At 24.0% G+C, this 16604-nt stretch overlaps 3 protein-coding genes across 6 annotated transcripts; 1 reads left to right on the forward strand and 2 right to left on the reverse strand.

Moving 5' to 3' along the window:
- Positions 1–1113: 1113 nt before the first annotated feature.
- Positions 1114–5541, reverse strand: LOC126908044 (retinol dehydrogenase 12-like). 2 transcript variants are annotated; one of them, XM_050689875.1, is made up of 6 exons: positions 5070–5541; positions 4903–5010; positions 4097–4261; positions 3797–4007; positions 2984–3179; positions 1114–1317 (listed from the first exon to the last, which is right to left on the reverse strand). In XM_050689875.1, the coding sequence occupies exons 1-6, from the start codon at positions 5182–5184 to the stop codon at positions 1237–1239; spliced, it is 876 nt and encodes a 291-aa protein (XP_050545832.1). In that variant the 5' UTR covers positions 5185–5541; the 3' UTR covers positions 1114–1236. The 2 variants fall into 2 exon arrangements, with proteins under 2 accessions (XP_050545832.1, XP_050545831.1); XM_050689874.1 differs by lacking the exon at positions 1114–1317 and adding an exon at positions 2014–2211 and having other exon boundaries at positions 5070–5521.
- A 785-nt stretch (positions 5542–6326) lies between these two features.
- On the forward strand, positions 6327–10959 carry LOC126908042 (uncharacterized). 2 transcript variants are annotated; one of them, XM_050689868.1, is made up of 8 exons: positions 6327–6737; positions 6797–6967; positions 8042–8156; positions 8224–8389; positions 8448–8616; positions 8670–8847; positions 8952–9091; positions 10404–10959. In XM_050689868.1, the coding sequence occupies exons 1-8, from the start codon at positions 6627–6629 to the stop codon at positions 10524–10526; spliced, it is 1173 nt and encodes a 390-aa protein (XP_050545825.1). In that variant the 5' UTR covers positions 6327–6626; the 3' UTR covers positions 10527–10959. The 2 variants fall into 2 exon arrangements, with proteins under 2 accessions (XP_050545825.1, XP_050545826.1); XM_050689869.1 differs by having other exon boundaries at positions 8955–9091.
- Positions 10960–12282: 1323 nt separating this feature from the next.
- On the reverse strand, positions 12283–15361 carry LOC126908050 (nicotinamide riboside kinase 1). 2 transcript variants are annotated; one of them, XM_050689893.1, is made up of 3 exons: positions 14860–15361; positions 14357–14580; positions 12283–13298 (listed from the first exon to the last, which is right to left on the reverse strand). In XM_050689893.1, exon 3 carries the CDS (start codon positions 12964–12966, stop codon positions 12298–12300), a length of 669 nt encoding a protein of 222 aa, XP_050545850.1. In that variant the 5' UTR covers positions 12967–13298; positions 14357–14580; positions 14860–15361; the 3' UTR covers positions 12283–12297. The 2 variants fall into 2 exon arrangements, with proteins under 2 accessions (XP_050545850.1, XP_050545851.1); XM_050689894.1 differs by having other exon boundaries at positions 13150–13298; positions 14860–15324.
- Between the last annotated feature and the right edge of the window lie 1243 nt (positions 15362–16604).

The following is a 16604-nucleotide window of genomic DNA, read 5'->3' on the forward strand; positions in this document are numbered from 1 at the left end:
TTTTTTTTTTTTTTTTTTGACTGGTAACAGTACTATTTATTGTTTGATAATTATTTTAATTTTATATATTTTTAAATAGGCTTAATTGATATTCTATGAGTCATATAGGTATAATTATTCTTTTTAAACATTCCAGAGCATTTAAATTATATTTATTATTTAAAGGTGTTGTGATAGAATTAATTTAATTTGTTATAATTAAGTTTACAATATTAAATTATATCTTACTTTTCATCAGTTTGTTATTAAAGAATAATTTTTGAAATAATTGAGTTTTTAATAAATAATTTTTAATAATTAAAATAAATTTATTTATAATTTGTATATTTATTATAAAATGACTAGGAGAATAATTTTTACAAGACAACTTTTCCGTTTTTTTTTTTTTTTTGCTAATTATCATTAAATTCATCAAAAGTATCATTTAATTTAAATAAGAGCATCATTGTATCAAATTTATACTTAAAACTTATCGAGTAATGACTTTTATTTATACACTTACGTGCAATAATTTATTATTATGTATTATACAATTAAATTAAGTATTTTTTAGTGTTATTTTATTACAGAAAAATAAAGTTAACATATTACGTTCACATCATAACTATCATAACATTATTAATTAAACTAATGAAAATGTTATTAATTTGGGAAAATATCTAAATTCTATTAAATGAATAAATTTATTAAACAATGTATTATCTTATTATGTTACCAAACTCTTCCTTAAGACAAATTATAATAACTCAAGTTTAGCATAAATTTAAACCCTTTTTTGAAGTTTATTTTTTTGTTGTACCTCTTAATTTTTTATAGGTTTAATAAACAATAAACTTTTTTTAGTATTGTAATTTTCTCTCTTATCTGATCATTTTATTGTTATTAGCAATTTCTAAATAAATTTATAACTTCTTTCACAGTTACTTGTTGAAAATATTTAAATAAATAATTAATGCATGAAAAAATTATGAGATATATGTATATTAAAAAAATATATCAAATGAACAAACATTATTTCAATTTTCTTATTATTATTTATACTTAAATTATACAAAAATATTACTAACAAAAACACAAGTATAAAATATTCTTTATTATATAATTTAATATATTAATGAGGATTTGAATGTGTACAGAAAATTTAAACTATTATAATAAACTTTAATTAGAATATTTTCTTAAAATTGATTATTTTATTAATGAAAAATAAATAATTTCTTCCATTTAAACTTATAATTAGATCACAGAATCTGATTCTTTACATTTAAATTTGTTTTCATCATATAATATGTAAATGTTCAATTGACTATGTTTTGTCTAGAATAAATTATTGATTTTTGAATATGATCAAAGGTAAACTTATGGTGTACATGGTGGGTTTGTAGCTTATCTTAAATTTAATTGATAATTTCCAATGTGACCATTATAAAGAGTATTAATTCAAGCAATATTTAATAAATCAATATCCTTTGTTAATTTCATAATTCTTAAAAACACTAAATAGTCATATTCAAATTATAAAATAATAAATCATTACTTAGGATGTTACACCTCCTAACTCAGTTTTATGAAGTTTAAAGGATAGCAAAGAACTTTTGCTGTACCATTAAAACCAAATTTTCAATTATTCATTTAAAATTCTATTGACTCAATTGCGAATCTGAATCCACTAATCTATGCCTACTTAAAAATAAATAAATAATACTCACTTAATTTGACCAAATTATAAAATATATGATGATCTTGGTTATAGCTAGTTATAGACTATTGTAACAATTTAAAGAGATAAAGTTTTGAAGAAGTAATTAAAAAGAATTTTTACATAAGCTCCCAAATAAACTTCAATTTAAACACGCTCTTATAAAAAATATTATAACTTTGTTATGTGTGTTTTTAAATTAAAACATTTAAAAATAGCCAACAAAATAAAGTTAATAATTCAAAATCTTAATTTTATAAGTTAATTTTCTGAATTAGATAGTTGATTCTATAAGTTGTAAAAAAAGGACATAATCATCTTGTCAATAATTTTTATTTTTAAAGATATTTTTTAACAAATTTTATTGATGTTGAATAGAGCTTTTCTTGCACATCTACATTATCGGCATATGGTATACACAAAGCAGGTTGACAGTTAGTATAGTAATCACTACAATCAAGTGTATTAGAAACACAAGCATATGCTATTGTTCTAGATCCTTCCTCTGAACTCTAATATTTGTTTGTTAAAAAATGACATTAGATTACTTTCTAGCTATATATTTCATTGATAATTAGTTAAGCATTATTAAAAAAGTATAGTACTTTATAAAAAAATTTAAAAATTGAATGTAAGCCATAATTTTATAAAATAATTCATACATTTATTAAAAAAAAAAACTAAATGTTTTAATTCTTCTTGAATATTAAATAAATTACTCATTTATATGCAAGAATTTCCTAATTATTCTTATTCTCCTTCTTTTTCCTCGCCTAAATCCCAACTATTTGGGGTCAGCCACTCTTATCCTAACCTTCCACCTGGCACAATCACCCACATCAGTCCTGATATCACAGTCAATCCATCCCTCCATCCCTTTTTTGATCTTCCTCTACCTCTTCTTCCTTTAACAATCATTTCTATAATTGTTCTTACAGCTTCCGATTCCTCTCTCTTCATAACATGACCAAACCATCTAAATCTATTTTCTCTCATCTTATCCACGATTGACGCTACACATATACTCACTCTTATATGTTCGTTCCTTAACCTATCTTCTCTAATCACTCCATTCATCTAAACATTCTCATCTCTGCTTTACTTTTTTATCAACCACACAACACTCTGAACCATACATCGTAACTGGTCTCATTACAGTCTTATAGAATTTACCTTTCAGCTTCGTAGGAATTCTTTTATCGCATAACTAATTATTATTTTTTTATATTTTTAAATCTGATTTAAACAACTTCAATAAAATAAATTTCTTATATAATACTATACCTTGCACAAATGTTTCAAAATCCATGGAAAAGCCAGTTTCAAAAATGTACCATTAAAAATCTCTGTATCAACTATACCAGGATGCACAGCAATTACTCGAATATGAGAATCTTCTAATATTTTACTTAAATATTTTGTCATAATCAATTGTGCCAATTTAGATTTTGCATAAGCTGCATATGATAAATAACTATCCCTGTGAACATAACATAATTTTTGATATAAATTCAGATATAATCTTGTAAAATAATTATATAAATATTAATAGAATATTTAATGTACACAAAAATAACTTCCAATAACACTTTGCTAAACTTCAGCTAAAGTTTGTATTGTAATATTTTAAGTATTCAATTCTTTTCAGAAAAATAAAATTAAAACTCTAGTTACTTATTAGTTTTACTGCAGTAGTAAAAAGTATACTTTTTAAAAATATTTAAAATACTACTAAATAATTTTCTACTACTACTTTAATACTTTTTTAAAAAGTATTTAAACTTTTTTTCTTATTAACTTTTTAGGGAATGAGTAAATTAAAAATAATTGTTAGTGGATATATACCATATACCCCCAAAAAATCACCGTTTAAAAACTACTGTTTAAGCCAAAAAGGATGAGAAAAACTACATGGCTTAGGATAACAGAATCAAACTCTAGTACCTATACATCTAAGTAAAACCATTACTAATTAATTAATGGGATAAGCATTCCAATACTTGGTTAATTATATAACTAACAAAACATTATCCTAATGGTTATACTTAAAAAAATATACTTCTGAATACTATTTAATATAATATATATTGTACCTACTTATCATTTAGTTTATTAAAGTCAATTGGAGGTGACACTTTATAAGCACAAGAAGTAACATTTACAATTCTTGCATTATTGCCATTTTTAACTTTTTGCTTTAAAACTGGCTGCAATAACTTAATCAACAAGAAATGACTTAAATAATTGACAGTCCAATGTGCTTCAAAACCATTTTCACATATTTCATAAGGAACAAACATAACTCCAGCTAAAATAAATAACATTTTTTTAGATTTATATAATGATTACACATAAATTAATTTTTAATTTTTTATATGACAATTTAAAATGATTTACCATTATTAACTAATACATCAATACAACTATATTTAGATAACACACGTTGAGCAAAATTTTTGACAGATGAAAATGATTTGAGATCAAGAGAATATACTTCAAATGACATGTTAGATAAGGCGAGTTGTTGTAGAACACTTTCGCCTACTTTTACATTACGACAACCTAAAAACAATTACTATTATAATTTTCGAAATTTTTACTTTAAATAAATAAATACTACTTTGAAGTAAACAGTCTTTATTTACTTCTATTATAAAAATTGTTGGTAATAGTATTTTATAAATAAATCATGTAAAGTTTAACCTTTAATTTATTGAAGTTTAAAATAAATTTGTTTTTATAAAATATTTAAATCAAGTAAACTTTGAAATTTAAAATTTAAACAATCAGTTAATAGGGCAATGAAATAACTAAAAAATTTATTTAGTATATGAACATTTGTTTAGGAGAACGCCTCTTGCATGTTTTAATTTTAGAAGTTTTAATAAATTTAGTAAAAATTTGTACTTTTGAGTCATTTTTAATCAACTTTAAATAAAAAATATTTTCTACAACTATCTATAATTTGATACTTTAATAATTTTTCAATAATGCAATGTAGGCTCTTCTTCTAAGTAATCTCTGCCGAAGATTCATTAAATTATATATATAATAAGCTATCGTAGCAATATAATTATGAACATTGTTTTAATTAGAATTCGGTTAAAATTCAAATAACAGGATAGTTCCTTATAATATATCATATTAAAATTACAGGTGGAAACTTGAAAAATAGACTTAAAAAATAAAGGTATTTGAATTACCAATAATTACATGCATTTCACACGATAACAATTTTTTAACGACTTCTAGTCCAATACCTCGAGCCCCTCCTGTGATAACAGCTACTTTACCCCGTTTTTTTTCTATTTCTAAAATATAAAGATTGTATTATAAATCAGTTTTACATCAATTTTACAAAATTACGCACCAAATTTGTTGTTTTCGCGGTTTTGTAAATCATCAATTATAGCAAAAGCTCCGAGAATATAGTAAACCATTTGATATTTCAACCAATTAAATAAATGTAATAGTAAAAAAATCATTTTTATTATGTATTTTAAAATTACTGCATAACAGTAAGACTAAGTAATAATTCCAGAAGCGACTGTTTCCATTTATTAGTACTTTTAGAAAATTCTTTTAGTAAAGTACTTTCTCTTTTCCATACATAAGTATATATAATCACATATAACGTGATAATAATTTATGACAAAAGTTACAATACACGTGACTGAATCTCACGACAGATCACAAAAATAATCTACCGGGATGTTAAGTTAGACTCGGGCCATCCAATTACGATTAATATTACTGATTTTTATTATAAAATTATTTATTAATTTTAATTTATAAAATATAAAATTGTATTTCTTAACTAATAGAATCTTAAAGGATTTATCCATTTAAAATTTTCGAGAAACATAAGTAATTCATAGACAAAATATGTAACGAGTTGGTTACCATCAACATTTTATTTATTACAAAAATCTTTTTTGGTGAAATATTCTAATTGAACAATTTTTCTTGTTTCTATTTCTTTGTTAAACGTAAGTAATAATCGAAGTTCTAGGACACTTTATATCAGATTCTCTCTCCCAAAATAGTTTATATATTTTAGCATAATACTAATTATATCAATAATCTCTATGTACTATTTAGATAATACAAAAATTAATATTTAAAAAATGAATACTTTTTAGTAGTATTTTTCAAGGCTGGAAAAGTTAACAAATTGTTTTAACGAGTTAAAGTTAATTCGTTATTTTTGTTTTTATAAAATAAGAAAAAAAGTTGACTAAATATAATTAACTTAATCAGTTTAAGTGCTGGTAGGTTTGCAGAAATATTATATTCATTGGGTAACATTTTTAAGCTAAATTTTTTTTTTAACTTTAGAAAATATGATTTTTTAAATTAAAAAATATATATGGTAGAATTTAGAATTCAAAATTTTATTTATTTTTATGTTAACTAGTAAAAAATTACATTATATATTTGTCTCTACGATGGAATAGTAAATCTCGATTGCTAGATATTGCCATATTCTGTGATATTGCTTGGTGTTTGAACCATGTTATACTCGAATCATAATATACCTGTATACCTATTACCAGAGTTTTAACAGTCTGTACTAGCAATCCAGGCGCCAGAGTAAGGTCATCTCAGCTGTTTCCGTCATCTGTTTATGCCATTCGTTCTATTGTTGTTGTTCAATTCAATATTCCATAACCAAAATTTGATCATCCTTTGTCTTAACTTGTGAAAAGGTTTTACAAAAAAAATTGTAAATATCTTTTATAGGTATATAACAATTTACAGTTTACATTTGAAGCCGTAAAATAAATTAATTTTAACTGTTTGTTCGTTCGTGAAGTACGCTGTATGTTGTAAATAGGTATTCGATGTCATATTAATCAGCTGCTTGTTTACACCGGTATTCTAAGCTGACTAGCCATTCTGTGAAATTTCATCAAGTTCATTAATAATGATTTTTTCGTGCAAGTGTTTAAACATTCAAATAGAAACTAAGGGAGAAACCGTCAAATTCGACAAGTGTAACTTTGATGATAGTTATAACACACATTTTTTTAACAAGGTAAGTTTAACTAAAAATTATTTTCATGTAGTTTCCTAATATTTCAAAAATATTTGTAGAAACTTTTATGTCATGAAGCCCTTGCAGTTATCAAACGACAGGACTGTTTAATACATGAAGAAAAAGTTAATAGGTGGATTACATATGAATGTCTTAATTGTAATATGCTGTGTTATGCTGAACCTATTGATAGAAAAACTTCTTCAATTTTAATAAGTCCAGATTTATTGGTATGTTCTCGTAGCAAAATAAATGTTAATAATCAATGTTATTTTTTGATATTTATGTTCTAAGTGGTAAATTGTAAATCATTGACTATGAATGCAGTTTAACACAATTAAAAAAAAAAAGTTTTTAATCAATGTGTTTTTTTACACTGATTATAAATATGGAAAAGTAAAATATTCATTTTACTCAGTATTTTTACTTATAATGTATAAGTTATCAAAACTAATAATAAATAAATAATACATATACATATAATCAGGATTAATCATTTGTGGCTAATATTATTTTAAAATTAAAATAATTTTTCAGTTCAACAAGCTTAAATGTGTAGGAATTAGGTTAAAGTTCTCTCCTTCTGGGGGTTTGATGACATGAAAGCCCATTCTATGAGAGTCTTAAAAGTACTTAAATCAGTCACCTTAGCTGACAGACTTAAGCTTAGGTGACCTTAAAATTTGTTTCAACTAATATTTGTTTGCATAATACACATTACTATCAAAAATATCCAAAAATTTAACATTTTTTTTTTTAATTGAAAAGACAACAAAAGGGTAGTGGCTTCCAATTTCTAAATTTACAATCTTATTTATAGGTTTTCTCAATTTGAATACTTCCTTTCTTTTTAATTAAAAAATAACAATTTTTCAATGAAGTTTACCAATGAAAAATAATATTTCTTAATCCTTAACTTTTTGAAAAAAAAAATAAAATTAGTAACTATTGATTTTGACACGATTGTCGTTGATTAATAGCCAATCATCAAAAATGTATTGAAAATCATTTGAAAAAAAAAGGTATAGTATAGGATTAGAACCTGCAACCCAAAGGCATCGTTAAAACAAACCTAACTACTAGGCTACTGTGCACTTTTGGTTTATATGCCAATACACTTACATTTAAGTCGATAATGTGATGTACGGTTAGAGAAAACATGATTTAAAATAGTATAATATTTTCTAATGTATCCCCTTACTCATTAAACTATTCTAAGCATGTCATTGAAAATAATCTTATCCTATAATTTGATTTTGATTGCTAGATGTTTCATAGTTATAAATTAATACATTTTCTTTTAGACTGATGAAAAACATTTAGAAGATTTAAAAAATTCAGTTTGTTTTTCACCGACATATAAAATATTTATTAACTGGACTGATGATTCTAATCAAATTTATTCTCCTAGGTCATCAGGTATGAATTCTTTTGGTTTAAATATTTTTCTAAAAAATTAGAGAAAAAAATTATTGTTACATTACAGCTTTAATGCCACCTAAAATTAAAGTTCTACAACGACAAATGAGTGAAAAAATTGAAGAGGAAACAAAAATAGTAGAAGAAAAAATTCGAAAATTCACTGAAAATCAATATTCTACTTTAGACGAATTTCGTACTAAAGCTCAAAATGATTTTCATTCTTTAGCCAAGTAATTTAAATATTTATTGAAATTGCTTAATATATTTCTAAAATCTAAAATATTATAGAATTATATTGGATAAAGACCAATTACCCAACTTTAATAACTTACCAACCCGAACAACCACCAATAAGTTGTTATCACCTGTACAAACAATACCAAAACCAGTTATTACTACAGTAAAAAATAATCCTATAATGAATTTAATGGATTACACCTTTAAACCATATAATAAGGTATTGAAAGTTATACTTTATATTACTATTTAGCTCATATGTATGTTTTTTAGGGCGATGGAAATGGTATGGCATTAAAAACAAGTTTAATTAAAATTCCTTTGGTAGGTGGAAGTAACGATAGTGGTCTACCTCCAGCATCATATGACGCTGAAGGATTATTCCCTTTAGAGGATATGGATAACTCACAGACTGTTTGTGTTTCTGATGATGATATCTCTGAATCCGAAGGTTTGAACTTACATTGATTATAATTTATATTATTTATAAATAAGTATTATTATATTTATTTAAGTAAATTTTTGGTAAATCTAAAAATTATTTTGTGTTTTCAGTAGAATCCGGAAGCCATGATGAAGGAATTTACATTCCACACCTTAAGCAATTAGAAGTAGCTTCATCACTTCCAGTAAATGTTCCCAAATTTATGATACATAGTGGAAGTGTTCCACATGATGCCAATTTACATATTCCTGTGAGTATTAAAAAACAATTTAAATTTAACATTATTATCCCCTATCTAATTATAGGTATGTATACAGGTGATTTTTTTTTAATTTTAAAAATTGAGGGATTTTTCAATTTTTAAATGTGATATTTTCAACTAGATTAAATTTGGGTTCTTTTGACGTATAGATTTTCAATATAAACTTAGTGAAAACTGAGAATTTATATGTGCAGACAAAAAAACCAATAGCTTCTCAGTTTCACATCAAAGTTAAAAAATTTATTTTACAAAATTATTTAATGTATAACCATTATAAAAAGTGCCCAAGCACCAAATGTCAAAGAGGGTCAATTACCTCCTTTGTCTTTCTGTGAACATCCGCCCATTACATAGAAATATTTTTTGTTTTAAGGTGGAATATATTCCTCTAATCTCAAACAAAAATTTTAATCTAGTTATAGTAATGGTGAAAACTTTTACGTGATTAAAAATAACATCACTTGTCAAAATATATTATAATTAGTACAGAACATTCAGTAATTATGATAGAATCAATACCTTTCAGCTTTGAATCGAAACTTAAAATTTTATTTATTTAGACTTTATACTTGCAAGTTGGGTAATCAAGTTTTTTTATGTATGAGTGACACAAAAAAAAATTTAATTATTGTTAATTAAACATAATTTTCAAGTACTCTAGCATCTTCTTCTTCCTCGCCTTAATCCCAACTATTTGGGGTTGGCCACCCTAATCCTAAACTTCCACTTGATACAATCTCCCAAATCCTTTACGCTCACATCAGCTGTCCTCATATCACATTCAATACATCTCTTTTATTGTCTTCCTCTACCTATTCTTCCTTCAACATTCATTTCTACAACTGTTCTTACGGCTTCCGATTCTTCTCTTCTCATAACAAGTTCTTTAGCATAACAATTTAAATTAATTATCTCTTGTTTTTATAAATATGCTAGATTACCTTAATATTCTGTAATCCATGAAATATTATCAAATATGTAAAAAAAACTTTTTTCTATAAACTCGGTGTTTAATGAATTGTCTATATTTCTTATTTCCATAAGATTGCAAAAACAAATAAATCTGGTCTAATAATACATTTGGAAATGGCTTACATTATAAGACTATGAATTTAATTATTTTTTACATTATTTATGAAAGAAAATGGGTTTGATCAAATTTTATTTCATGTTATATATAATTAAAATCTTAAATATTATTTTTCATATTCTATATGAAAGGAATATATAGGATTATATCTTTAAAATTAATAGAAAATATCATTGCAATTTAAAATTAAAAATTGAGTTCTTGTTTTAGATTGCCCGAAAAACAGAAAATAAAACGGACATTGCAGCTAGTATTAAAGCATTAGCAAAAAGTGTTCATGGTGATAGAATTTTTGGAGAATTACCAAGACCGCGCCTGGGATCTCAAATTTGAAGTATAATATTGGGTTGTAATTAAAGTACTTTTTAAGTACATTTATATGAAAAAATTTACATTTTTGTATTTTGGAAGCATTTATCACTTTCTACTTTTTTAAACTTTCTTCAAAAGTGAAGGTGACAAATAAATTTGTTTATGATTCAAACTTTAATTACTGATATTTAATATCATTATGGATTGGAATCATTTATTATTAATATATTTTTTTTTATAATTGTTAATGTGTGTAAAAACTATTAGTACAATATTCAAATATATTATATATAAAATGTATAATGTCATGTATATATTTTTTAAGGTGCTTACATTTTATATTATGCTGTATGATTGTTATTTCTAATTCATATGTTAAAAAAATATTTAATATTTTCAAAACTGAATGATTTCATTCAGTTTTCTATTAAAGTTATTTTGCTATTTAATTAAATCTGTGTTGCAATTTTTCACATAGCCCTCGACTTTTTTAAAAAATTATTTTGTAATATTTATAAAGTTAATTAGTCAAAAAAATTAATCTGTTCATATCATTTTAACATTTACAATTCTTAAAATGTAATAACATCAAAGTTAATTAATATTGTCCATTGACAAGAATAGTGATAATATAATTATAAATTTTTCTGATTGTTACACAGACATAAATAAAAAAATACTAAATTTTAATCCAGAAAAGTTTCATTAAATTAAATATTAGTTTTCACAGAAGAGTCTAGTAAAAATTTAATTTGTCATCAAATAGTAAAGAAGTCTTTTTGTTTATTTAATATACATCTTGATTTTAAGATTATTGGCAGCTGATAATATTTACATTATTTAAATAAGATGGTTGATAAGGAATAAGGTGGTTGATTAACTATATCTAGGCAATATTTAATGTATAACACACATTTTTTTCAGAAATAATACATATCTTATGTTCAAAATAAAAATTGGTGTTATCCACCACTTCCCCTTTATAATATTTAAAAGAATTAAAATGAAAACATGTTCAACTACATCAGAAATAAGGAAATATTCATACAAAAAAATATTCAGTAGTAATAAAATTTCCAACTAGTATTTTGAAAGATATTAACACTACTATAATGGTTAGAGGTAAATCGCAGGCCTGTTTATTTTTATCTCGAGGTGTTTACAAACCAGATCGCTCTAGTATAAAGGAGTTAAAATCTTTTACAATATTATAAGTTAAAACAAACAGTCATTATTTTAATTAAATCATTTCTTATTTTTAAAATATGTATTCACTAAAAATATTTAAGTTGATATTATTTTAAATAGAGGGTGTTATAATAATATTTTTATTTTGAAAAGTTACACAATATAGGATAACGGTATTATTAACTTTTTAAGATATTGCCTGAAGCATAGCCATGCATATTAGCCATTTATATTTTATTAGACAATGTTACTTTGCTTCCCCTAAAATTGCTTTTTTGAATTATGTCACTTGCTGAAATTTATATTATATTTAATTAATTAAATAAATAATAGTGATTAAAACTATATTTTACATCATGATGTACAATAAATTAATAAAATGATTTTATACAAAATATAATCTTCATGCTCACTCGATTCTTATTGATTTGAGTATGTTAAAAGAAAATTTTCAATTGAGGTATTGTTATAAGCAAATGATTCCCTTTTTTTTTAGATAACATTTAATAAAAAATCTAATTAAAATAATGATTTCTTTTAACTTAGTACATTAATTAATTTACATTATAAATTTTTTAGTAAAGTTGACAAAATTTGATTTTTTTTATACATGAATTAAATTTAAAAAAAGTCCAGTAAATATTAATTCGCCAATGGTAAATATTCTTATAAATTTGTTAGCAAAATTTTGAGAGTATTTTAAGTCAAGAGGAAAATATAAAATACAGACATAAAATTCATCAAGTTTATTTTTAATTATATCCATAACTATAGCTACATTATGTTCTAAACTATCAGTACCATTCAAAAATATAACATCTGAATTATTTTCTTTTACTTTAGTTAAATGTTTTTCATATTGTGGCCATGCATAATTCTCAAAATATCCATCAGGTTCAGGTGGAAGATATTGTCTTTTACAACGTCTATTCCAGCAAGTTTCTTTGTCCATGATAATAAAAAACTTTAAATCGGCAAACTTAACAATTCTAGCGTCATCTAGTAAAAGAATACCTTCCAAAATTATGAGGTTTTTTAAAGATGTGCATGCAACAGAGGCTACCATTTGGTCCATATTATATGCACCTATTTCATCCCAATTATGATAGTTAAGTTCTGGAATTTTTTTTAAATGAGTATCGTAATCAGAATAATAAAATTCATCTTGATGAAACACACTAACACTATCAAATATATTAAAAAGTTTGCTGGCAATAGAGCTTTTACCACCACAAGTAACACCCGCAATTACAACCACTAAGCGTTTAGACATAACTTAGTAGTAATTTATTTCAATTAATGTAAAAACTATTAAACTGGTTATAAATATTACACCACAAGTAACAGGCAGAATAAGAGCATAACGAACTTCAGGAAAAAGATTAATAACAAAAGATTCAGAGTCAGCAAATGGTGGTATAAATAACCAACAAGTAAAATAAATAAATACTGTAAGTACAACAATGATGATAATTTTTCCGAGTACAAAATCATCCATTAATTTTGAAAATATTCACGTTCAAACTTCTCAAAATCTTCATCAGTAAAGACAGATTGTTCTTTTTTAGATAGTGAAGCTGATGGGCTTTTGTAACGTTGTTCAATCTAAAAAAAAAAAAGTAAAGTACAATAGGAATACAGCAAAATAGAGTTGAGGCTTATTTTATATTAGAATTGATTGATATCTATCTAGTAATGATTTAAGTCATTGTCATAAAAAGCATCAATATTTGAAACAATCTTTTAAAAAAAACAAGTTATCCAAATATATTTCTGGTAGTACATTAAAGATGCTACAAGTTTATTTAGTATTGAGCAATGGAGATATTCCATCATTATATAAAACACATCAAGATTAGCAATTTTTACAAAATATTTATAATTATTGACTTTAATTTCTGATATCTTCTAGAAATCAAGATTTCAGATAGTTTCTTTTTATCTCAAAGTACATTAATTTTAATTTGATGTTTGTTTAAAAAATGTATTTTGGAACAGTAAAAATAATTAAAATATTGACTAAGTGGATTTTCAAAAAAGTATGTCATAAGAAAGGTTAATATGTAAAGTTATATCAATAAAAATTTCGCAATAATTCATTGAGTTTTCAAAAAGTTATTTCAACATAAAGTTTAAACTAAAAATATCAACATTAACTATTTTAAGATAATTAAAATTTTTTGGCCCATTTCTCTTCCCTTGGTTGTCAGGATTGAAAATTTTTATTTTCAAAAATGATCAGTACACATTTATTTTCTCATTTTTGTTCAAATTCTCACATAAATTTGATACAGACTCTCTTATACTATAAGGAATTATTTAATACAATAATTTTATACAAAATCAGAATTTAATGGATTAGACAACTTTACTATGTAAATATGTGGCTATTAATAAAGTTGATAAATGTTTTATAAAATTTTATACTTTAAAATTTTTTACTTTATTAATAAAGTTTTATAAAATTTTAAACCAAAAAATGAAGTTTAGAAGTTTTATAGAGGTCAATAAATTTTAAGATTTTTTTTATTTACTTTAAGAATATGACCATATAAGCCATACACATTTATATAAATATTATATAATATTACATATTATATAAATTATTATATTAAAAATATATACATTTTTATTATTTATAATTAATAACTTGATTTTCATACCAACTTTGAAGCAGTGCTATTAATACAACTAGTCCTGTCAAGTTTGTTTAAACGTTCTAAATTAATCTGAACTAAATTTAACTCTTTTTCATTACGTATTTTTTCTTGAATCTCTTTTATAGATTTATTAGCATTGGATTTTATTACTTCAGGAACTTTGAAAATGTTTTTGGCTCTCTGAATTTTTCTTTTGGACTTACTTATTATATACGATGATTTTTTTACTGAAAATTTAACAAATTTTTTAGAAACAATGTTCTAACTATGTAACATTAAATTTAAAGCTAATTTTTTAACTAGTACTTAAGCCATATTGTAAATTAATTTGCAAACAAAAGGTCATTAAACAAATTAAGATCAATACTCAAAAAATAAAATAAAACATTAACAAAATAAAAATGTAATTAAAAAACTAAAAGTACCTTATAAATTATATTGCAATTGATGATCTAATTAGTAATTAGTAATTAGTAACATAGTATAATCTTATAAATAATACATACTATTTTTTTTTTTTTCTGAAACAGAATCTTCAAATAACTGGAGTGCTTTCTTCAATGTTGAATAAGACATCTTAAAAAAACAGTGAACATGTATACATAATTTAGAGGCGTATGATAATTATCTCGCGCTATTAAACGAGATTAGAATAATTGAAAAACGTATTTCATTAAATAAATGATAAGTATATTCACATTTGTGAAATTATGACCAATTAAAAAATTAATCAGCACGTGTTTGCCCGTTTCTCCACTAGTCTACTCTAGGCTATAACCAAAATTCAATGACAAGTACTATTATACATGTGACCCTAATTTCAATACCTGTAGACCTTACATAAAGTACATAAACTGAATGTATATATATTTAGTTTATCATACTACCATCATTAACATTTTCAAGGTATCAAATAAATTGATAGGTATGTTAACAGATGTAAATAAAGATAATGATATAATGATTAAGGGGTAAAAGAAATAGACTATTCACATTTAAAAATAAAATTATCAATAACTGGTAAATTAAAAACTAATATTACAGACTTCATAATTTTCATACAACACTGTTATAATTACACTATTATATTATAAATTAAATGATATGCTTAAAAAATGATTATTCGGGAGGGGATAAGAAAAATAATGAGATAATCTATCGTATATATACATTATCGTTGCTGAAATAGCAACATTACCCTTTTTTTTTGGCCTAAACACTATTTTATTCGTTATGATGAGTAATGTAAACAGACGGAATCAGATAAGCATGTTAATAGAAAAGTTTGAAACGAAAAATTGGGAATTTACTGCAATTCAGTTTCATTGGCACAAGAATTATTATTTTTTGAAAAATCAAGGCAATGTGGTTGACAAGCTTCAAATTATTCAATATTCAAATTTAACGAAATTGAGTAGGGACTATAGCTACTACCACAAATATAGATAATAATAACCACCTAACCTAGTTTTTCAACTATACAGAAAAACAAAATAAATAATTCTTGTATCACTAAAACTGTAATTCACTGTATTCCCATTTTTTTTTTTTAGAGGTCCTTTTGATCACGAATGTGTCTATTTGGGCCAAATTTTAACATTTCTAGTGCAGCCTCATTACACAAAACAATTTTCACGGTTTTTCTAACCGCAGTTTTTGAAAATAGATTTTCTGACTTCCATTTATCACAGACCAATAAAAAACCAATTTTGGGCCAAAAATAATTAAAGACCGAAACTATGAAATAAATTTTTTTTAAACCGAGTAAAGTTAAAAAAATATCAACTTAACCTTTACCTATACTAATTAAATTTAAAATTTGCTAACTTATCGACCTACTCGGCATAACATTGGATAATTATTTCCATAAATTCAGAGACGTATTTAGAAATTTGTCGCTCAGGCGTTGCTGCCCCCACAAAATTTTTTTTTTGTTAACTAAAAAATTTTTCTCTGGATTGCTAATCACCAAAAACTGCGATCCGGTTTTACTGTAGAAATTCTTTAGAAGGGGAATATTCGGCGAGCAATAAGCTTTAACGACACACATGTTTTGGAACACAAAATATAAAAAACTAAATGGGGAACTGACAAATGTAAAACATTAGATAGCAACGTTACTTTAAAATTCTTTTTTCTACGGGAAAAGACCTCATGTTTAGTCTATCTTAATTTTTTAGTTCGTGTTTAAGCTCTTTTCTGTTTTTGATAATAAAACATATCGAACTAGGTTAGAAAAATAATTTAACCA

The sequence above is a fragment of the Daktulosphaira vitifoliae genome, unplaced genomic scaffold, assembly GCF_025091365.1.
Source record: "Daktulosphaira vitifoliae isolate Bord-2020 unplaced genomic scaffold, ASM2509136v1 Scaffold_5, whole genome shotgun sequence".
NCBI lineage: Eukaryota > Metazoa > Arthropoda > Insecta > Hemiptera > Phylloxeridae > Daktulosphaira > Daktulosphaira vitifoliae.

Excerpts from the sequence above, each read along its gene's own strand:
- LOC126908044 (XM_050689874.1), bottom strand. The coding sequence starts at position 5,184 with ATGATTTTTTTACTATTACATTTATTTAATTGGTTGAAATATCAAATG. Across the intron at positions 5,011-5,069 it reads CCGCGAAAACAACAAATTTG|AAATAGAAAAAAAACGGGGT; the intron begins GTGCGTAATTTT and ends TTTATATTTTAG. Across the intron at positions 4,008-4,096 it reads TGATGTATTAGTTAATAATG|CTGGAGTTATGTTTGTTCCT; the intron begins GTAAATCATTTT and ends TATTTATTTTAG.
- LOC126908042 (XM_050689868.1), top strand. The coding sequence starts at position 6,627 with ATGATTTTTTCGTGCAAGTGTTTAAACATTCAAATAGAAACTAAGGGA. Across the intron at positions 6,968-8,041 it reads TAATAAGTCCAGATTTATTG|ACTGATGAAAAACATTTAGA; the intron begins GTATGTTCTCGT and ends ATTTTCTTTTAG. Across the intron at positions 8,617-8,669 it reads CCTTTAAACCATATAATAAG|GGCGATGGAAATGGTATGGC; the intron begins GTATTGAAAGTT and ends TATGTTTTTTAG.
- LOC126908050 (XM_050689893.1), bottom strand. The coding sequence starts at position 12,966 with ATGTCTAAACGCTTAGTGGTTGTAATTGCGGGTGTTACTTGTGGTGGT.